At 59.4% G+C, this 15,720-nt stretch overlaps 1 protein-coding gene across 1 annotated transcript in view; it reads left to right on the top strand.

Moving 5' to 3' along the window:
- Window positions 1–15,720, top strand: part of atg2a (autophagy related 2A) — a 110,748-nt gene that overhangs the window by 65,239 nt on the left and 29,789 nt on the right. The window contains exons 11-18 of the mRNA XM_060855520.1: window positions 5,407–5,609; window positions 5,873–6,102; window positions 6,636–6,771; window positions 8,313–8,522; window positions 9,901–10,002; window positions 11,695–11,779; window positions 13,203–13,377; window positions 14,452–14,521. Coding sequence (XP_060711503.1) covers window positions 5,407–5,609; window positions 5,873–6,102; window positions 6,636–6,771; window positions 8,313–8,522; window positions 9,901–10,002; window positions 11,695–11,779; window positions 13,203–13,377; window positions 14,452–14,521 — 1,211 coding nt within the window. The remainder of the gene's footprint in view (window positions 1–5,406; window positions 5,610–5,872; window positions 6,103–6,635; window positions 6,772–8,312; window positions 8,523–9,900; window positions 10,003–11,694; window positions 11,780–13,202; window positions 13,378–14,451; window positions 14,522–15,720) is intronic.

The raw sequence follows: 15,720 nt of genomic DNA, 5'->3' as shown, positions 1-15,720 counted from the left end.
GAGTGCGCTGGTCTGTATGGGAGTGCGCTGGTGTGTGTGTGTGTGTGTGGGAGTGCGCTGGTGTGTGTGTTTGTGTGTGGGAGTGCGCTGGTGTGTGTGTGTGGGAGTGCGCTGGTGTGTGTGTGTGGGAGTGCGCTTGTGTGTGTGGGAGTGCGCTGGTGTGTATGGGAGTGCGCGGGTGTGTGTGTGTGGGAGTGCGCGGGTGTGTGTGTGTGGGAGTGCGCGGGTGTGTGTGTGTGGGAGTGCGCGGGTGTGTGTGGGAGTGCGCGGGTGTGTGTGTGGGAGTGCGCTGGTGTGTGTGTGTCTGTGGGAGTGTGCTGGTGTGTGTGTGTGTGTGGGAGTGCGCTGGTGTGTGTGTGCGTGTGGGAGTGCGCTGGTGTGTGTGTGTGGGAGTGCGCTGGTGTGTGTGTGTAGTGGGAGTGCGCTGGTGTGTGTGTGTAGTGGGAGTGCGCTGGTGTGTGTGTGTAGTGGGAGTGCGCTGGTGTGTGTGTGTAGTGGGAGTGCGCTGGTGTGTGTGTGTGGGAGTGCGCTGGTGTGTGGGAGTGCGCTTGTGTGTGGGAGTGCGCTTGTGTGTGTGTGTGTGGGAGTGCGCTGGTGTGTATGGGAGTGCGCTGGTGTGTGTGTGTGTGTGGGAGTGCGCTTGTGTGTGTGTGTGTGGGAGTGCGCTGGTGTGTGTGTGTGGGAGTGCGCTGGTGTGTGTGTGTGGGAGTGCGCTTGTGTGTGTGTGTGTGGGAGTGCGCTTGTGTGTGTGTGTATGGGAGTGCGCGGGTGTGTGTGTGTGGGAGTGCGCGGGTGTGTGTGGGAGTGCGCGGGTGTGTGTGTGTGGTGGGTGCTTGTGTGTGTGTGTGTGGGAGTGCGCTTGTGTGTGTGTGTGTGTGTGGGAGTGCGCTGGTGTGTGTGTGTGTGGGAGTGCGCTGGTGTGTGTGTGTGTGGGAGTGCGCTGGTGTGTGTGTGTGGGAGTGCGCTGGTGTGTGTGTGTGGGAGTGCGCTGGTGTGTGTGTGTGGGGAGTGCGCTGGTGTGTGGGAGTGCGCTGGTGTGTGTGTGTGGGAGTGCGCTGGTGTGTGTGTGTGGGAGTGCGCTGGTGTGTGTGTGTGGGAGTGCGCTGGTGTGTGGGAGTGCGCTGGTGTGTGGGAGTGCGCTGGTGTGTGGGAGTGCGCTGGTGTGTGGGAGTGCGCTGGTGTGTGGGAGTGCGCTGGTGTGTGGGAGTGCGCTGGTGTGTGGGTGTGGGAGTGCGCTTGTGTGTGTGTGTGGGAGTGCGCTTGTGTGTGTGTGGGAGTTCGCGGGTGTGTGTGTGTGGGAGTGCGCGGGTGTGTGTGTGTGGGAGTGCGCGGGTGTGTGTGTGTGGGAGTGCGCGGGTGTGTGTGTGTGGGAGTGCGCGGGTGTGTGTGTGTGGGAGTGCGCGGGTGTGTGTGTGTGGGAGTGCGCGGGTGTGTGTGTGTGGGAGGTGCGCGGGTGTGTGTGTGTGGGAGTGCGCGGGTGTGTGTGTGTGGGAGTGCGCGGGTGTGTGTGTGTGGGAGTGCGCGGGTGTGTGTGTGTGGGAGTGCGCGGGTGTGTGTGTGTGGGAGGGCGCGGGTGTGTGTGTGTGGGAGAGCGCGGGTGTGTGTGTGTGTGAGTGGGGGTGTGTGTGTGTGTGTGTGGGGTGTGGTGGTGTGTGTGAGTGTGTGGGGTGCGCTTGTGTGTGTGTGTGGTGTGTGTGTGGGAGTGCGCTTGTGTGTGTGTGTGTGTGTGTGGGAGCGCTTGTGTGTGTGTGTGTGGGAGTGCGCTGGTGTGTGTGTGTGTGGGGGGGAGTGCGCTGGTGTGTGTGTGGGAGTGCGCTGGTGTGTGTGTGGGAGTGCGCGGGTGTGTGTGTGTGGGAGTGCGCTGGTGCGTGTGTGTGTGGGAGTGCGCTGGTGTGTGTGGGAGTGCGCGTGTGTGTGTGTGGGAGTGCGCGGGTGTGTGTGTGTGGGAGTGCGCGGGTGTGTGTGTGTGGGAGTGCGCGGGTGTGTGTGTGTGGGAGTGCGCGGGTGTGTGTGTGTGGGAGTGCGCGGGGTGTGTGTGTGTGGGAGTGCGCGGGTGTGTGTGTGTGGGAGTGCGCGGGTGTGTGTGTGGGAGTGCGCTTGTGTGTGTGTGTGTGTGTGTGGGAGTGCGCTGGTGTGTGTGTGTGTGTGTGTGGGAGTGCGCTGGTGTGTGTGTGTGGGGAGTGCGCTTGTGTGTGTGTGTGTGGGAGTGCGCTGGTCTGTATGGGAGTGCGCTGGTGTGTGTGTGTGTGTGTGGGAGTGCGCTGGTGTGTGTGTTTGTGTGTGGGAGTGCGCTGGTGTGTGTGTGTGGGAGTGCGCTGGTGTGTGTGTGTGGGAGTGCGCTGGTGTGTGTGTGTGGGAGTGCGCTGGTGTGTGTGTGTGGGAGTGCGCTGGTGTGTATGGGAGTGCGCGGGTGTGTGTGTGGGAGTGCGCGGGTGTGTGTGTGTGGGAGTGCGTGGGTGTGTGTGTGTGGGAGTGCGCGGGTGTGTGTGTGGGAGTGCGCGGGTGTGTGTGTGGGAGTGCGCTGGTGTGCGGGTGTGTGTGTGGGAGTGCGCTGGTGTGTGTGTGTGTGTGTGGGAGTGCGCTGGTGTGTGTGTGTGTGTGGGAGTGCGGTGGTGTGTGTGTGTGTGTGTGTGAGTGCGCGGGTGTGTGTGTGTGGGAGTGCGCGGGTGTGTGTGTGGGAGTGCGTGGGTGTGTGTGTGGGAGTGCGCTGGTGTGTGTGTGTGTGTGTGGGAGTGCGCTTGTGTGTGTGTGTGTGTGTGTGGGAGTGCGCGGGTGTGTGTGTGTGGGAGTGCGCGGGTGTGTGTGTGTGGGAGTGCGCGGGTGTGTGTGTGGGAGTGCGCTGGTGTGCGCGCGTGTGTGTGGGAGTGCGCTGGTGTGTGTGTGTGGGAGTGCGCGGGTGTGTGTGTGTGGGAGTGCGCGGGTGTGTGTGTGTGGGAGTGCGCTTGTGTGTGTGTGTGGGAGTGCGCTGGGTGTGTGTGTGTGTGGGAGTGCGCTTGTGTGTGTGTGTGTGTGGGAGTGCGCGGGTGTGTGTGTGTGGGAGTGCGCGGGTGTGTGTGTGGGAGTGCGTGGGTGTGTGTGTGGGAGTGCGCTGGTGTGTGTGTGTGTGGGAGTGCGCTTGTGTGTGTGTGTGGGAGTGCGCGGGGTGTGTGTGTGTGGGAGTGCGCGGGTGTGTGTGTGTGGGAGTGCGCGGGTGTGTGTGTGTGGGAGTGCGCGGGTGTGTGTGTGTGGGAGTGCGCGGGTGTGTGTGTGTGGGAGTGCGCGGGTGTGTGTGTGGGAGTGCGCTGGTGTGCGCGCGTGTGTGTGGGAGTGCGCTGGTGTGTGTGTGTGGGAGTGCGCGGGTGTGTGTGTGTGGGAGTGCGCGGGTGTGTGTGTGTGGGAGTGCGCTTGTGTGTGTGTGTGGGGAGTGCGCTGGTGTGTGTGGGAGTGCGCTGGTGTGTGTGGGAGTGCGCGGGGGTGTGTGTGTGGGAGTGCGCGGGTGTGTGTGTGTGGGAGTGCGTGGGTGTGTGTGTGGGAGTGCGCTGGTGGTGTGTGTGTGTGGGAGTGCGCTGGTGTGTGTGTGTGTGTGGGAGTGCGCGGGTGTGTGTGTGTGGGAGTGCGCGGGTGTGTGTGTGTGGGAGTGCGCGGGTGTGTGTGTGTGGGAGTGCGCGGGTGTGTGTGTGTGGGAGTGCGCGGGTGTGTGTGTGTGGGAGTGCGCGGTGTGTGTGTGTGTGGGAGTGCGCGGGTGTGTGTGTGGGAGTGCGCTGGTGTGCGCGCGTGTGTGTGGGAGTGCGCTGGTGTGTGTGTGTGGGAGTGCGCGGGTGTGTGTGTGTGGGAGTGCGCGGGTGTGTGTGTGTGGGGAGTGCGCTTGTGTGTGTGTGTGGGAGTGCGCTGGTGTGTGTGGGAGTGCGCTGGTGTGTGTGGGAGTGCGCGGGGGTGTGTGTGTGGGAGTGCGCGGGTGTGTGTGTGTGGGAGTGCGCGGGTGTGTGTGTGTGGGAGTGCGCGGGTGTGTGTGTGTGGGAGTGCGCGCGGGTGTGTGTGTGGGAGTGCGCGGGTGTGTGTGTGGGAGTGCGCGGGTGTGTGTGGGAGTGCGTGTGTGTGTGTGGGAGTGCGTGTGTGTGTGTGGGAGTGCGCGGGTGTGTGTGTGTGGGAGTGCGCGGGTGTGTGTGTGTGTGTGGGAGTGCGCGGGTGTGTGTGTGTGGGAGTGCGCTGGTGTGTGTGTGGGAGTGCGCGGGTGTGTGTGTGGGAGTGCGCTGGTGTGTGTGTGTGTGTGTGTGGGAGTGCGCTGGTGTGTGTGTGTGGGAGTGCGCGTGTGTGTGTGTGTGGGAGTGCGCGGGTGTGTGTGTGTGGGAGTGCACGGGTGTGTGTGTGTGGGAGTGCGCGTGTGTGTGTGTGGGAGTGCGCGGGTGTGTGTGTGTGGGAGTGCGCGGGTGTGTGTGTGTGGGAGTGCGCGGGTGTGTGTGTGGGAGTGCGCTGGTGTGTGTGTGTGTGTGGGAGTGCGCTGATGTGTGTGTGTGTGTGTGGGAGTGCGCGGGTGTGTGTGTGTGGGAGTGCGCGGGTGTGTGTGTGTGGGAGTGCGCGGGTGTGTGTGTGTGGGAGTGCGCGGGTGTGTGTGTGTGGGAGTGCGCGGGTGTGTGTGTGGGAGTGCGCGGGTGTGTGTGTGGGAGTGCGCTGGTGTGTGTGTGTGTGTGGGAGTGCGCTGGTGTGTGTGTGTGTGTGTGTGGAGTGCGCGGGTGTGTGTGTGTGGGAGTGCGCGGGTGTGTGTGTGTGGGAGTGCGCGGGTGTGTGTGTGTGGGAGTGCGCGGGTGTGTGTGTGTGGGAGTGCGCGGGTGTGTGTGTGTGGGAGTGCGCTGGTGTGTGTGTGTGTGTGTGGGAGTGCGCTGGTGTGTGTGTGTGTGTGTGGGAGTGCGCTGATGTGTGTGTGTGTGTGTGGGAGTGCGCGGGTGTGTGTGTGTGGGAGTGCGCGGGTGTGTGTGTGTGTGTGTGGGAGTGCGCGGGTGTGTGTGTGTGGGAGTGCGCGGGTGTGTGTGTGCGTAAGCCAGTTGTTCGGGCGTTACCTCTGTCAGAGGGCCGGCAGAGCACCTTCCTGCCTTGCTACGCTGTCTGCCTCTCTGCTGTCTGCCTCTCTGCTGTCTGCCTCTCTGCTGTCTGCCTCTCTGCTGTCTGCCTCTCTGCTGTCTGCCTCTCTGCTGTCTGCCTCTCTGCTGTCTGCCTCTCTGCTGTCTGCCTCTCTGCTGTCTGCCTCTCTGCTGTCTGCCTCTCTGCTGTCTGCCTCTCTGCTGTCTGCCTCTCTGCTGTCTGCCTCTCTGCTGTCTGCCTCTCTGCTGTCTGCCTCTCTGCTGTCTGCCTCTCTGCTGTCTGCCTCTCTGCTGTCTGCCTCTCTGCTGTCTGCCTCTCTGCTGTCTGCTAACTCCGAGCTCTTGTGCACAGCAGGAATGCCGTTGCTCCGGCAGGACTCTCCCGTGTCCGTCTACCTCTTCCCTGGCGAGAATAATCAGGAGAGGCCTCCATCCCAGGGCCCGCCGTGCCTCGACAGGATGGACGTGTATCCCTGTGAGGGGAGTGAGGCAGGGAGCGACTCCACCGACAATGATGACTTCTGCATCTTGGATGCCCCGGGCATGGGAATCCCGGTAAGTCAGCGCCGCGGGAGCGAAGACCGTGTATAGACATGCCTCGTGAGCGGAGAGCGCTCAAGATGAAGGGGAAGTTGGGACAGCCTGCTCTGTCCTGAGTGAGATGGATGGCTGTTATGTTGTGTGAAGGATGTGTCTCCCACTTCCCACGCGCCACGGATTTGGGAATTAAGTTTTGGACGGACTTGAGCTGGCTGGTCCAGTCCTCGCGGCCTCCAGCGACGGTCCACTCACGTTCTTCCCTCTCTGCCTCTCCACAGCCCAAAGACGGTGAGCCGGTGGTCTCCAAGCTGACGGACGACAGCATCACCATCCGGGACGGCTACTTTGCCCGGCCCATCGGGAGCACCGACCTGCTGAAGGCGCCGGCCAGGTTCCCCGTCCCCGACACCCGCCTCATGCTGCGCGAGATCTCCGTCGTCTGGCACCTCTACGGGGGCAAGGACTTCAGCCCCCTCCGCCCCTCCTCTGGGCACGGGCATTCTCCGAGGCAGGTTCACCCGGGCCAGGGGGTGGAGGGGTGTTTGGGGGGGGGAGGGGGGGGGGGGGGGCAGGAGCGGTCAGATCGGTGGGGTCGGGTTCCAGGGTGCAGCGCTGCAGGTGTCCCTCGCTGACCTAGCTGAGTCAGGGCAAGGCACAGGAATGTGGGGACAGCAGCAACTACAGGAGGGGTCAGCTTTCACCGTATTGAATGGCGGGATAGGCTTGAGGGGCTGAATGACCACCTCCCACTTCCCTCTGGCCTGGATCCCCTGACCCCACGTTCCGGCAGATTGATGGAGGTGACCCACAGGTTCACAAACACTCTCAGCCCGTTGCCACACTCCTGTACAGGATCAGGAGGAGGCCATTCTGCCCCTTGGTAGTGTCACTGTGTAGGATCTGGAGGAGGCCATTCAGCCCCTTTATAGTGTTCCTGTATAGTATCAGGAGGAGGCCATTCAGCCCCTTTGCAGAGTTCCGGTACACAAGGCGGCTGTGATGTACAGGTGTGTTTGCCATAACCTTGGTGTATTGTTGCAGGATCAGACCGGTGGCTGTCAGTGCCAGGGGTTCACCATCCCGCTCAGCCTTCCCAAACCGGCCACAGAACACGTGGAGGACGCTGGGGGGCTCCGGCCGCAACCACGACGTCCTGATGGAGATCCAGCTCACCAAGGTAGGCCGGCTCAGCAGGGGGGAAATGGGCAGCTGTGCCAGCACTGCCCGCCTGCATTCTCCACTCGACCCTCCGCAGAATCAGATCCTCGTTACTCACTGACCACTGGTCACCCTCTGGACTCGACTGGGCACTGGTGAGGGCGGGAGGGAAGGGATGCTGCCAGTGTGACGCCAACCCTCCGACCGTCCATTGCTCCTTACACAAGTGTTTACTGCAGAGCTGTTCCACTGGTGGTCAGTCTGACCATCCACAGCTCACCTCTGGGTCACTGGTGTCTGCTCAAAGCTCAGGATATCAGCCCATAACCCAGAGGAACGTTTCGGTGCAGAACGGTCAGCGCTGAGGGAGGGCCGCACTGTCGGAGGGTCAGCGCTGAGGGAGGGCCGCACTGTCGGAGGGTCAGCGCTGAGGGAGCGCCGCACTGTCGGAGGGTCAGCGCTGAGGGAGCGCCGCACTGTCGGAGGGTCAGCGCTGAGGGAGCGCCGCACTGTCGGAGGGTCAGCGCTGAGGGAGGGCCGCACTGTCGGTGGGTCAGCGCTGAGGCAGGGCCGCACTGTCGGAGGGTCAGCGCTGAGGGAGGGCCACACTGTCGGAGGGCCGCACTGTCGGAGGGTCAGCGCTGAGGGAGCGCCGCACTGTCGGAGGGTCAGCGCTGAGGGAGGGCCGCACTGTCGGAGGGCCGCACTGTCGGAGGGTCAGCGCTGAGGGAGCGCCGCACTGTCGGAGGGTCAGCGCTGAGGGAGCGCCGCACTGTCGGAGGGTCAGCGCTGAGGGAGGGCCGCACTGTCGGAGGGTCAGCGCTGAGGGAGGGCCGCACTGTCGGAGGGTCAGCGCTGAGGGAGGGCCGCACTGTCGGAGGGTCAGCGCTGAGGGAGTGCCGCACTGTCGGAGGGTCAGCGCTGAGGGAGGGCCGCACTGTCGGAGGGTCAGCGCTGAGGGAGGGCCGCACTGTCGGAGGGTCAGCGCTGAGGGAGTGCCGCACTGTCGGAGGGTCAGCGCTGAGGGAGTGCCGCACTGTCGGAGGGTCAGCACTGAGGGAGTGCCGCACTGTCGGAGGGTCAGCACTGAGGGAGTGCCGCACTGTCGGAGGGTCAGTACTGAGTGAGTGCCGCACTGTCGGAGGGTCAGCATTGAGGGAGTGTCGGACTGTCAGAGGGTCAGTGCTGAGGGAGTGGGCACTGTCGGAGGGTCAGTACTGAGGGAGTGGGCACTGTCGGAGGGTCAGTACTGAGGGAGTGCCGTACTGTCGGAGGGTCAGTGCTGAGGGAGTGCTGCTCTGAGATGTTAAGCTGAGGCTCTGTCTGCCCCGTTAGTCGATGTGAAATCTCCTACAGCTGGTGGAAGTGAGTGTGGTTCCGTCCTGTCCTGCAGCCAGTGCTGCCACCTCGACCTACATCTGTGCAAGTCGGTGATGGCAGTGGGCACGAGGTTTCACCACTAACTGCGATGCTGGGGTGTGGGGCAAGAGATGAGTGTGCGCCTGTTTCTAGTCTTTGAGCTGATCTGTTGTTATGCCCTCCTCCACCCATCCCCCCCAGGTGAGTTTCCAGCATGAGACCTACCCTGCGCCCGCCGCTGTGCCTGAGAAAGGTCCAACTGAGCCAGAGCTGGAGGAGCAGCCCATCTCCCGGCAGGTCTTCATTGTGCAGGAGCTGGAGATCCGCGATCGCTTAGCCACCTCGCAGATCAACAAGTTCCTTTACCTCTACACCAGCGAGAAGATGCCTCGGAGAGCCCACTCCAACATGGTGCGGGCCCCAGCGACTCGGTTTGATGCCGTTAGATTTCCCAGCATGCTCTGCCGGAGTGTCCTGGCGCCAATCCTGGAGGTCCCGCCCTCGCGGCGTCTGCCCAGCGGCTCAAGTGAACGGCTTCCTACTGCTTTTTCAAGGAGCAGTGAGGGACAGGCAGTAAATGCCAGGCCCAGCCCCTGACTCCCTCTCACATTTTTAAAAAGAAGTTCTGGCGGTTGGACTCTGTCCACCCAGAGCGGTGCTGTATTGATCTGTTGCGGCCCCCTCTTGTTGACACAGGTTCTCATTGGGAGCCAGTCACGTGACACCAGTTGCCTTCCAGTTTCTATCCCAGTGATTGTTTTCCCAGAGATGTCCTGCGATTCCCACTAGTGTTGACTGCAGTGCCAGTGGAAAGGGGATTGGGGGAGGGTAGGCGGTGGGAATTGTTTTCCGAAAGATGTCCTGTGATTTTTACCTGATATAGGTAGAACACACATACACAGACATACACACACACTCGCAGACACACACACACACTCAAAGACATACAGACACACTCGCAGACACACACACTCAGATGCAGACACGCAGACGCTAACACACACACGCAGACGCTAACACACACACGCAGACGCTAACACACACACGCAGACGCTAACAAGACTGAGCTATGGTTTGGACTTGAACCTTGAAATGCTCCCCCTCAGCCCGTCCCCTCCAGTGGCTGGGGCAGCGATGAATGCGTTTCGCTCTAGGCTCGGGTGTATCAGGCCCAAGTTCTCCATATCTCCAAAAGCCCACACTTCTCTCTCTCTCAATCATTCCATTCTGTCTTTCCATTTCCCACCAATGTACCTTGTGGGTTCATCGAATCCCTTACTGTGCAGATAGAGGCCATTTGGCCCCTCGGACTAACATCCCACCCTATCCCTGTAACCCTGCATTTCCCACAGCCGACCCATCCCAGAGTTCGGACTGTGGGAGGAAAGCGGAGCACCCGGAGGAAACCCATGTAGACGCAGGGAGAACATGCAAACTCCACACAGGCAGACGGCCGAGAGTGGAATTGAACCTGGGTCCCTGGCACTGTGAGGCAGCATCGCCAACCACTGAGCCACCGTGCCATACATTTTGTGCGGCTGTAGTGGCGGTGTGGCCATCACAGTGAGGCACTGCCCTTTCCCATGATGCTCTACTGCAGCTGTTGTGGGCCCCAGCTGATGACTTGCCCGACCCGGGGGGAGTGTGTTGGCCTCAGGGGACCCTCGCTGGTTGGCACGGCCCAGTCTGTTGACCTTCGGAGATGGTGGCTTTTCACCTGCGCCGTTAATCGGGGAGTCCTTTTGCGCAGCGTCAGAGCGATCACCTCCAACCCTTTTGTTCTCCACAGCTGACAATCAAGGCCCTGCACATGCGCCCCGAGTCCGGACTCGGTGGTCCGGAATGCTGCCTCCGAGTCTCCCTCATGCCGTTACGCCTCAACATTGACCAGGTGAGTCGGCGGACTGTAACGGTAAACCCCCAACCCGTCATTCTCCAGTGAGCTCCATCGCCCTCACACTCATGCCATCGCACCCGTCAACTTCACTTCCTCCCGGCGCCCACCATTGTGCTAGCTCAGCAGAGGCCTGCGATTCGGGGGATGATGGGGTCAGGCCCCTGATTACTCCACCTCAGCCCTGCTGTCGTGGAATTTTCATAGACTCACAAAAGTGTGGATGCGGGGCCCTTCAGCCCTACAAGGCCACACCAACTCTCCAAAGAGTAACCCACCCAAGGCCCATTCCGCTTCTACTCTACATTTATCCTGAACTAATGCACCTCACCCAAACATCCCTGGGCACTATGGGACAATTTAGCACGGCCAATCCACCCTAACCTGCACATCCCTGGGCACTACGGGACAATTTAGCACGGCCAATCCACCCTAACCTACACATCACTGGGCATTATGGGACAATTTAGCACAGCCAATCCACCCTAACCTGCACATCCCTGGGCACTATGGAACAATTTAGCACGGCCAATCCACCCGAACCTGCACATCCCTGAGCACTATGGGACAATTTAGCATGGCCAATCCACCCTAACCTGCACATCCCTGGACACTGGTACAATTTAGCATGGCCAATCCACCCTAACCTGCACATCCCTGGGCATTATGGGACAATTTAGCATGGCCAATCCACCCTAACCTGTAGGTCCTTGGGCACTATAGGACAATTTAGCACGGCCAATCCACCCTAACCTGCACATCCCTGGGCACTATGGGACAATTTAGCACGGCCAATCCACCCTAACCTGCACATCCCTGGGCACTATGGGACAATTTAGCATGGCCAGTCCACCCTAACCTGCACATCCCTGGGCAATATGGGACAATTTAGCACGGCCAATCCACCCTAACCCGCACAACCCTGGGCACTGAGGGGCAATTTAGCATGGCCAATCCACCCGAACCTGCACATCTCTGGGCATTATGGGACAATTTAGCATGGCCAATCCACCCTAACCTGCACATCCCTGGACACTGGTACAATTTAGCATGGCCAATCCACCCTAACCTGCACATCCCTGGGCACTGGTACAGTTTAGCATGGCCAATCCACCCTAACCTGCACATCCCTGGGCACTATGGGACAATTTAGCACGGCCAATCCACCCTAACCTGCATATCCCTGGGCATTATGGGACAATTTAGCATGGCCAATCCACCCTAACCTGTAGGTCCTTGGGCACTATGGGACAATTTAGCACGGCCAATCCACCCTAACCTGCACATCCCTGGGCACTATGGGACAATTTAGCACGGCCAATCCACCCTAACCTGTACATCCCTGGGCACTATGGGACAATTTAGCACGGTCAGTCCACCCTAACCTGTACATCCCTGGGCACTATGGGACAATTTAGCACGGCCAATCCACCCTAACCTGCACATCCCTGGGCACTATGGGACAATTTAGCATGGCCAATCCACCCTAACCTGCACCACTTTGGATTTTGGGAGGAAACCCCACACAGACACAGGAGGAATATGCAAACTCCACACAGACAGTCGCCCGAGGCTGGACTGGAGCCTGGGTCCTTGGTGCTGTGAGGCAGCAGTGCTAACAGCACTGAGCCCCCGTGGCCTCCCCCTGTCTCATGCAACCTTTTTATCATTCTTTCTCTTTCTCCCCAGGATGCCTTATTCTTCCTGAAGGATTTCTTCACGAGCTTTGCGACCGGGATCAATCCCGTTGTTCCTGTTGAAACAGCGACGGAAGGTGAGATTCTGGCCCGGGTGGGGAGCTGCTTTGGTTGGGATGTTTGTGAGGGACCTGGAGGGGTCTGGGGCCGAGGGTTCAGCCTGCCCCGTCAGCTGGCTGTGCGGTGGTGCGGGTGAGGGTTACCATGGGGAGAAGAGGTCCCCTCCAGTGTCCTGGCGCTTCTGTCATGTTTCCTCCGGCGTTTATAGTGGTTTGTCTCTGCCGCTTCCAGTCGTCAGTTCCAGCTATCCGCTGCAGTGGCCGGTATATTGGGTCCAGGTCGATGTGCTTATTGATTTGAATCTGTAGATGAGTGCCAAGCCTCTCGGAATTCCCTGACTGTTCTCTGTTTGGCTTGTCCTATAATAGTTGTGTTGTCCCAGTCGAATTCATGTTGCTTGTCATCTGCGTGTGTGACTACTAAGGATAGCTGACAACCGGAAGTGGCAGGTACAAACCACTATAAATGCCGGAGGAAACATCACAGAAGCTCTTCACAGGAGGCTCCCAAGCACTGAGGATGTCACCTCGACAGGGGACGAGACGTCTGCAACACAAATTCCCAGCTCGGCGAACAGAACCACAACAACACGAGGGTGCGGTGTACTCAGGATGGGCTGAGTGGCCGCCTTCTTTGTAAAGCATGTGATTCGAGCCCCCCTCCGCCATTCGGTATGAGCCCACACCTGATCTGGAGTCCACCTCGAACCCACGTTGTTGCCCCCACGCCCTGACCTCGTCTGGTGTCCGAATCCCAGGATTACGGCCTCTGACGGGGATACCACAGCGGGCGAACGTGGAGGGAGAGGAAATGGGCAGGGAATTCTGAAACCTCAGCACAAACCCTCTCCTTGCTCTCAGTCTGAAAGGGGTCCCTTTACCCGGAGCGTGGCCGGTGCCAAAAACACAAGCAAGGAGCTTGCTCAACTCAGCAACATATGTTTTCGTACTAACCCACGGCCTCCCTCTCTCCCTCCCCCTCTCCCTCCCCCTCTCCCTCCCTCTCTCCCTCCCCCCTCTCTCTCTTCCCCTCCCCTCTCTTCCCCTCCCCTCTCTTCCCCTCCCCTCTCTTCCCCTCCCCTCTCTTCCCCTCCCCTCTCTTCCCCTCCCCTCTCTTCCCCTCCCCTCTCTTCCCCTCCCCTCTCTTCCCCTCCCCTCTCTTCCCCTCCCCTCTCTTCCCCTCCCCTCTCTTCCCCATCCCTCTCTTCCCCATCCCTCTCTTCCCCTCCCCTCTCTTCCCCTCCCCTCTCTTCCCCTCCCCTCTCTTCCCCTCCCCTCTCTTCCCCTCCCCTCTCTTCCCCTCCCCTCTCTTCCCCTCCCCTCTCTTCCCCTCCCCTCTCTTCCCCTCCCCCCCCATCTTCCCCCCCTCTCTTCCCCCCCCCCCTCGCCTTCTCGCTCACCCTCCCTCCCTCCCTCCTCCTCTCCCCCTCCCCACCCACAGCCAAGCCCGAGGCCAGCCAGAGAGTGAGTGGAGCCCCAGAGTCCGAATCCACCGGCCGGGACTCTGAGCCCGGTCAGTGTCTGCCTGAGATGACCGCCTCGATGGAGACGACCTTCAGCGAGCAGAGCTCCTCGTCCACTGCCTCCTCGTCCTCCGAGCAGCCAATCTATTTCAGGTACAGTGGTGACTGGGGCTGGGGGGGTGACACCACCCTCTCCCTCCCCCTTCTTCCCCCGCTGTCGAGTATGCACTGGGCTGTGCAGTTCCTGTTCCATTTTCATAAGGCGTTAGATTACAGGAGGGAGCTCCTGCCCTCTCCTGGAAGGAGCTGTGCAATTAATCCCACTGTTCCCACGCTTTCCCCACAGCTTCAACAACGTGTCTGCTTGAAGGCTACTGTGGAATCCACTCACTCCCATAGCGGCATTCCCCTGCTGTGCCATTTAAACCCGAGCACAGCCGATCTGTTTGTGTCCCCCTCCCTCCTGTTGCCTGCCTTGCTGTGTCCCCCTCCCTCCTGATGCTGCCTGCCTTGCTGTGTTCCCTCTCCCTCCTGATGCTGCCTGCCTTGCTGTGTCCCCCTCCCTCCTGGTGCTGCCTGCCTTGCTGTGTTCCCTCTCCCTCCTGATGCTGCCTGTCTTGCTGTGTCCCTCTCCCTCCTGATGCTGCCTCCCTTGCTGTGTTCCCTCTCCCTCCTGATGCTGCCTCCCTTGCTGTGTTCCCTCTCCCTCCTGATGCTGCCTGCCTTGCTGTGTCCCTCTCCCTCCTGATGCTGCCTGCCTTGCTGTGTCCATCTCCCTCCTGATGCTGCCTGCCTTGCTGTGTCCCTCTCCCTCCTGATCCTGCCTGCCTTGCTGTGTTCCCTCTCCCTCCTGATGCTGCCTCCCTTGCTGTGTTCCCTCTCCCTCCTGATGCTGCCTGCCTTGCTGTGTTCCCTCTCCCTCCTGATGCTGCCTCCCTTGCTGTGTTCCCTCTCCCTCCTGATGCTGCCTGCCTTGCTGTGTGCCCCTCCCTCCTGATGCTGCCTGCCTTGCTGTGTTCCCCCAGCCTCCTGCATGCCTCCCTTGGATTTGAACATCAGCAGTTTTTATTTTGTCTCTAACTGAGGTGGGTGGACACTTTTAAGTCCACACTACCTCCAGCAGTCACCTATTACCATCCGGGAACTGAAATGATCTGGTTAGTGCCTGGAAGTAGGTGGGGCAGTAGTGACACATCTTAATAGATCGTCTCTGTCTGTCTCTCTCAGGGAATTCCGATTTACCTCAGAAGTACCAATCTGGTTGGACTATCATGGAAAGCATGTAACCATGGATCAAGTGAGTGACTACTCGTTGGCGAAGTTGTTTGAGCCATTACTGACTTCCCTCGTACACCCTGTCTGAGATACCATCTGGCCCAACAGGTCCACACCGACCGTCCGAAGAGTACCCCACCCATACCCATTCCCCCTACCCCATATTTACTCCTGACTGATGCAGTGAAAACTATGGATAATTTAGCATGGCCAGTCCACCCTGACCTGCACTTCTTTGGAGGGTGGGAGGAAACCAGAGCACCCGGAGGAAATCCACACGCAGGCACGGGGAGAATGTGCAAACTCCACCCAGACAGTCGCCCAACGCGGGAATCAAACTCGGGTCCCTGGTACTGCAAAGCAGCAGCGCTAACCACTGAGCCACCATGCTGCCCACCTTAAATCAGAAAAATACAGCATTTTGTCGACCGAATCTGTTTCAATAATGCCTTGCAGCAACCAGTCTACAGAATCTACTTTAACAAGCCATTATCGCAAGCATTTTACAGTCTATTTAAAAAGGATACTGCAGCCATATATAGAGTCTTCATGGAATACAGGGAGAACTAACCATTTGGATACAGAACTGGCTCAAAGGCAGAAGACAGAGGGTGGAGAGTTGTTTTTCAGACTGGAGGCCTGTGACCAGTGGGGTGCCACAAGGATCCGTGCTGGGTCCTCTACCTTTCATCATTTATATAAATGATTTATATAAATGCATAAGACATATACTTATTCAGTTTGCTGATAACACCAAAATTGGAGGTGAAGTGGACAGCGAAGAGGGTTACCTCAGATTACAACGAGATCTTGATCAGATGGACCAATGGGCTGAGAAGTGGCAGATGGAGTTTAATTCAGATAAATGTGAGGTGCTGCATTTTGGAAAGGCAAATCAGAACAGGACTTATACACTTAATGGTAAGGTCCTGGGGAGTGTTGCTGAACAAAGAGATCTTAGAGTGCAGGTTCATAGCTCCTTGAAAGTGGGGTTGCAGGTCGATAGGATAATAAAGAAGGTGTTTGGTATGCTTTCCTTTATTGGTCAGAGTATTGAGTACAGGAGTTGGGAGGTCATGTTGCGGTTGTACAGGACATTGGTTAGGCCACTGTTGGAATATTGTGTGCAATTCTGGTCTCCTTCCTATCGGAAAGATGTTGTGAAACTTGAAAGGGTTCAGAAAAGATTTACAAGGATGTTGCCAGGGTTGGAGGATTTGA

The sequence above is a fragment of the Hemiscyllium ocellatum genome, chromosome 46 (assembly GCF_020745735.1).
Source record: "Hemiscyllium ocellatum isolate sHemOce1 chromosome 46, sHemOce1.pat.X.cur, whole genome shotgun sequence".
In the NCBI taxonomy this organism is placed as follows: domain Eukaryota; kingdom Metazoa; phylum Chordata; class Chondrichthyes; order Orectolobiformes; family Hemiscylliidae; genus Hemiscyllium; species Hemiscyllium ocellatum.
Note: the sequence above shows the minus strand (reverse complement) of the source record. Positions and strands in the feature narration are given on the sequence as shown.